General features: G+C 39.2%; 1 protein-coding gene across 1 annotated transcript; it reads right to left on the bottom strand.

The window, feature by feature from the left end:
- Positions 1-483: 483 nt before the first annotated feature.
- caly (calcyon neuron-specific vesicular protein) lies at positions 484-6,085 on the bottom strand. The gene is made up of 4 exons (XM_014984689.2): positions 5,957-6,085; positions 5,219-5,338; positions 4,952-5,065; positions 484-2,084 (listed from the first exon to the last, which is right to left on the bottom strand). Exons 1-4 carry the CDS (start codon positions 6,083-6,085, stop codon positions 1,839-1,841), a joined length of 609 nt encoding a protein of 202 aa, XP_014840175.2. The 3' UTR covers positions 484-1,838.
- Between the last annotated feature and the right edge of the window lie 419 nt (positions 6,086-6,504).

The raw sequence follows: 6,504 nt of genomic DNA, 5'->3' as shown, positions 1-6,504 counted from the left end.
GATACCATCCCAGGCCACCACCACTGAATTAAGACAAACCACCAGGAAGGAATTTCATTTTAAATTAAATTGTGCACTTTACCATCAGCAGCAGAATATAAAAGCTACTCTCTCTTAGACTGCACCCATTCCACTGATTTGTCACAGAATGCCAAAGTATTTGTGTTGTTGGTAGAAACAGCAACACAAACTTCATCAGACACCGACTTTAGACATTTGACTCAAGCATGTTTAGATAAAGGTGTTAAAACCATAATTTATTTTATTAATCAGCAAAAATAAACAAATTTTTTCAGGATGTTCATAGATAAGAAACATATTAATGTGATAGATCTATTTTTAAAAGTTTGGATGGATGGAGCTGTAAACGAAGTAGAATTTGCTTATTGCAAAAGTAATACAACACTTTATTTATATTTGGTTTGTAACAGAGCAGACTTTACAGGGAAAATCTGTGGCAAACAAAGCAATACGAAACAACAATTTTGTCAATCAAGTGCTGTTTATTTCTTGAAAAACAATATTAAGATTGACTTTGAATGATGTCCTTTACACTAACATGTCTATTTACAAAAAACTATTTTTCAAGAGAGAAAACATTAATGTGTGATAAATTAATCAAGTGAATCTTTCAGTGCAAGCATAATACCCATGAATAACATTTATTTATGAGATAAAAGCTGCTATTTTACACATTCATGTGATGTAACACTGTGGGTATTATTCTAAGCATTAATGAAAACAAAGGTAATATTCTGAGAAAAACTGAAAATTAATGGAAAATTAAACACCAAAAGAAGCAAAAACAATGGTGGCACTTTCCTGCATTGTGTTTACTTCTAGCCAACACACATAAAGATACAGTGTTGTAGAAATGTAAGTTTTGTCAGCAGTAACACATAAATAGCTACATTCACAATACTTTAAGAAGCTTATTTCAATGTGTAACATAAGATTGTTCAAATTAAGTTGATTTATGGCTCTGGAATCATCAGATCCCCTTCACATGTTTACAACAATTAACTTTTAAAAAGAAAGTAGATGTGATTTGCAAAAGAAATCCAAAACAATATTTTAAAATTTCCTCCGATTCAAACAGTACAAAAATGTAATTTATGCCTAATCTAGCATGAAATTAAAATATCGCAACAGTAAAACTGGGCAGGCCACAGTCATTTATTACTTTAAGCATTCTGCTCTAAGACTAATGAACGAATCACAAGATGTCAACGACTTGCAGCAATCTGATTAGAAGCGTGTTCGATTCACTTCTCACCCCCAAAATCTCACGCCACCTCCTTGCTTTCACCTTCTACTTTCTCACACATAAGTGCACATTATGCAGTGTAGGTATGTACACATGAAACCATGAACGCAAATACGCATACACTGCATATCTGTCTGTAGGCAATGATGGCATTTGGGGTTTTTACGTGAGCGCATGCAAATATAGAATGCAAAATGGCAAACTTTGTTTAAATCCATGTTGAGTCGCGCTCTAAAAGTGAACCCCATTCCTGTCTCTAAACACAACGATTTCACCTGACGTTGCAGATTTTAATAGACTGTGTAGTTTTAAAGATTTGGATAATTCACACAAAAACACAAATACAGACCTAATGCTATTTTAAATTAAACAATCATACCAGTAATCAAATCAGATTTCCCAAAGAAATCTCCTATTCCCTAGGCTATTTGCTCTGATAAAAACAGGTCCTCCTAAGTTGGTAGTCAGGTTATGGTCCCCAATACCTGCAGAAAACAAGTATAAATACATGCACATACATCTTCACGCCATCATTTCCAGCTCGTTCGGCTATATTTCTCAATTTTATCCTTCAATCCTCTCCTTCCATGTCTTCTTTTAGAGGCTCGGTGTTTTCTTTGGCTTCCTCGGGCTCCTGCCTGATTACTGGTAACCACTGCGACATCAACCCAGGCCCAGTCCTCTTGACCTGGTTGAGGTGGCTGAGAGCTGCGTAGAGCCCGGTACCGGCACTGCCATGGGCGCCCGGTTCCTCCCCGTCCTGCTGCTGCTGCTCGGTGTAGTACATCTCCAGAGCTGCGGGGGTGCAATGCTTCTGCTGTTGTAGCGTAAAGAAAGAAACACTTTTGTTTGCTTTAGGACCCAGTTACGACTGGTATATTTTGTAGATATTTTAATAATACCATTAAAATGTAAATGCTATCAATTTGCACACAGTAATCATGATATTAAATGATGACATCATGACACCTGTAGCTATCTCTCTCTTTCCTTTAATAATTTTTTTTTTACACAGGTTATCTTAGCGATTGCTTTGGTGAACATTTAAGTTTGATAAAAAGCAAAAATAAAGAAATTCTGTGGGGGGAGGGTATTTATTCACAACACTTTTACTATTTATGTCTCCTGCTTTTCTTTGAAGATCACCATCACATGTAATCTAATCAAGCAACCAGTATGTTTGGAAGCCCTTATGAAATATAATGTAGCACTCCAAAAAGGCGAGACAAAGAATTCACAGGCCTGTATACTCTACATTGTTTTCCCGTCAAGTTATTCAATGTCAGAAACAATAAATAAAACTTGTGTTTAAGCCACACTGACTGTCTCATAAGCCTAACAACAACCTAAATGTAAGACTTGCTCAGAAAAGTGTGTGAAATGATGGATTTATTGACCTCCAAAGCTCACTAAACCATATGCCTCTTTGATTCCTTTTAATGTCTCAGACAATGTATTAACGGGAAAAAAGCCAAACTTGTAACCTGCAACAACTTCAAAAGCATTGCCAAAGGTCCTCTCCTCCTTCCACCTCCTCTCCTCTTCCTCACACACTCCCCTCGCCCCCCATCCACTGTTAAGCCTTTAATCACAGTTTAGTCATGCTGAGTCCTAATTAAAGACCCCTCTGATTCACAGGAGGCATCCCAATCTGTGCCTGACCAGAAAGCAGGATCCATCGCTCCCTTCCCCCCTCTGTCTCAGAAGCAAACCCACCCTGTGGTTTGCTTCTGCGTGACAGGCTCTTTAGCTTAACATGCATGGCAGTGCTGGCGTGGTGCACGATGCCTCCAAGGTGTCGCTGGGAGATAATGAGTTTAGGTTCCCAGCCCCAGTTTTCAAGGAATCTCTCTGAAGTGACGGTTCTGAGGGTGTGACGAGAAACAAGCCACTACAACCAAAACCGCCCCCAATCATACAATATTCTTCCAATCTGACATAACAAAGCTTAAACATTTGCGGTAGGTAAGTGTAGCTTTTTGTAGAAAAACATTAGGTCTGTCCTGCTATCCTTAAGATATTAATTTAAGTTTAACGGTGTGTCAAAGTATAACCGAACCTTTAACATTACCTGGAAGTGTTTGGGAAAAAATTTTGCTTGTGCCAACATAATTTCAGAGAGAAAGTATAAAAGAAGAAGGAAAAAAATCTGTGATGTGCCTTGTCTTTGTGACATTTGGAGGAACTTTATGCTTTAACGTGTTTTAAATTACGGTGGCAAAACAAAATTATTTTCAGTACGAACCAGTGAAGTGGGCCCTGAGATGTCGCCTGGTTGACCTTCACTTAAGCTTTTATAATAATCATTATTTCTCCCGCAGAAATCAGCATTGGCGATCACTAGGAATAATGACGTTTGTTATCACCATGGAGACAGTAAACTTTGGATAACCATTCAGACTTTAAAAACTAAGGTGGCCAACAAATGTTTTTGCTTCACAAACCAGCACAAACCCAGCACAAACATCTGACACCGTTTTTGTTAGATTACAAGAATGTGACGTAGGAAGGCATTTCTACTTAAGGCACTGCTTGGTAAACCTATAAAGATCTTAGGCTCACAAATAAAGACCTTAGATAAATATCAAGTACCATCAAACTTTTCTGGAAAAAAATCACGTGGTGTGACTGCCTCTTCAAGTGACACTTTTATTAGTAGGTGCATTCCCATTAAACAAACATCATGAAAATAAATTTACTTAATGGAAACAAAGCGACTTAAAAAAATCTCACGTTATTCTAAAACATTTTTTCACTAAGATGAGGTGGTTTTTCGGCCGTAACGAAATAGATGTACTTTGCAGAACTGCAGTGGAAATATATTTTTCACGTCATGTGAGTCAGATGATCAACAGACGGATGTTACTACTGGCGAAATCGACAAAGAAGATGACAGGAAGTGGTAAGAGGATGACAGTAAAGCTGTTTTTGAATGTGTTGGATCCCCAGCTCTTCTGTAAAATCACCAACTATAATTTCCTCAAAACGCTGGGTACATATAAAGAGCCTGTTCCTGTTGCTGCAACACCTGAATAAGACGCCAACGTCTCCTCTGGTTGGCTGATAGATGATGAATTATGACTATAATCTCAAGTAACTGTTTACAGCCATCACTGTGATTGAATTGTAAAGACGTATTGCACAAACAAGGTTATTCACGTGAGTACTTCATTCCATTTCTTATTTAATAGGAACACAGCAACTGCGAAATTGTGGGGTTTTTTTTACATTAGAAAGATGAAGACAAAATTTTACGCACATTTGTAATGGAAATGCAGTGTCTGTCTTCTTTTTTCCTCCAGATGAGTAATTCTACAACTCTCTGGCTTTTATTACACATCTTTTTAAAATCAAGGATTAAACGGAGATCAACTGAGTCACTTTATTCATCTATCTCCTTCCTGGATGAAACCACTGATGGAGGTCATTAACTACTCTGTGTTTTTCCTGTAGAAAGTACCTCTGACCCAATGTTTCTGTCAACAGATTGATATTTGTGTTGGATGTTTATGAAACAACTCTGCTGCTAAAAAACATAAAAACATAAAGCATCTATTACATTTTGCCTTGTTCAGATGGACAATAACTTTGAACAAAGGTTGTAAGGGTTTTTTCTTTTTTGGTGTAACTGGTTTTGATTGTATGTTTTGTCAGTAAATAATTGAATGTAGTTGTTGAGCCCACCTTCAGGACAAACCCCTCTGGGCAGGTGAGCTGGTCGTACCACATGGCTTTGTACATGAGGAGGAGGAGCAGGCTGGTCAAAAACGCCAGCGTGATGAGGATCAGGCCTGTGATCTGGGCAACGCAGAAACAGAGTGCATGTATAAGTTGCGCATGTCGATTTAGAAAACCTCAACCCGTCTTTTTATTCAGGGATTTAAGCTTAAACAGTAAACACCCAGACACTCATATAATCAGATTTCTGCTTCCTGACATGCGACGCTGTACCTTAACTTTATCTGAGACGTCATTGTAGAAGTTGATGTTCAGCTTCTTGATGTTGGGAACGTACAGCCTGTTCCTCTGCTGCTGCTTCAGCTGAAACTGCGTCTTCGTCTTCACGATGACCTGGAGACGAGATGAGGGAGCAAACTGAGCGGTGCGGAAAACAACCGCAACCTCCGTTCATCTCCAAGGGCGAATTTCCCTCTTTCGTTCAGCTCTAGGGTTACTATGATGTATCCAGCAGCGATCTGAATCTCTGTTTTCCAACTTGTAAAACAAACAGAGCACATTTGCAAAAGCAATCAGTTTTACTGCCGCCCCTTAAGAGGACGTTTGGGGACTGTAGAGTGTTTTCATGATGTTTCCAGACCAGCTTCCACATCAGTGGAACGTTTTGCAGAACTAAATGCATCATCCAACTACAAACTGAAGGCTTTCTGCTTTCATTATGCATTCACAGCAGTGTTTATGTTGCGTGGGCTGATGCCAAGGTTTTCAGCTGGGACGAAGGGAAAGGAGCTCTAAACACACCAAGCTCAGCGTATAGCGGCCTTATGAAGGGACGGTGAGTGTACTGGTGGGAAATGTATTCATATTTGTCCCAGAATTTCTGTATCGACTGCTAATCTGTTTGTTTTATTTCATAGCAAAATGAGATTTTTTAAAAGAAAAGAAGCCAAATCGAAACCACGGACAATTTGTGCCCGGACGGGAACCCGTCGCTAAGTGGATTGGACCTACCTTGTCAGCCAATGGCTGCTGGAGCTGGCTGACCTCCAGCGGCGTGATGAGGGGGATGTTATCGAAGCCGTCATCTGCAGACGGCTGCTTCTCCAGCTTATCAGAGAGATTACTACCCAGCTTCACCATGGCTGCTCAGCTGCCTGGAATGGCCTGAACAGATCTAACCGACAGGGACGCACAGCTCAGGTCAGCCTGATTCGGTTTGTGAGCTTTTCATCCAAATGCAGAACAAACACACACACAAAAACACAAGAAAGTAACGTAATATGGTAATATTATGCAAGTCAGAAAACAGAATCAGATCAGATTCACAGATGAAGCTCAGCACCAGCTGCTGGTGTACTTTCTGTGAGTTTGTCAGCTCCTCTGCAGATATTTTCACTCAGACGTAGGCAAGTCACAATTAGCAATAAATCAATTAATTGCATGATGAATTAAAACGAATTTAATTTCTATTTGCATGATTTGTTGTTTTACTCCTTTTGCTCTTTCTACTAAACTGGATGACAAAAGTCTTCAGTCTGCTGCGTTGGTCTCAACTATTT

Source organism: Poecilia mexicana, unplaced genomic scaffold (genome assembly GCF_051168715.1).
Source record: "Poecilia mexicana isolate PSO_F unplaced genomic scaffold, ASM5116871v1 scaffold_2, whole genome shotgun sequence".
In the NCBI taxonomy this organism is placed as follows: Eukaryota; Metazoa; Chordata; class Actinopteri; order Cyprinodontiformes; family Poeciliidae; genus Poecilia; species Poecilia mexicana.
This window is presented reverse-complemented; position numbering and strand designations above follow the sequence as displayed.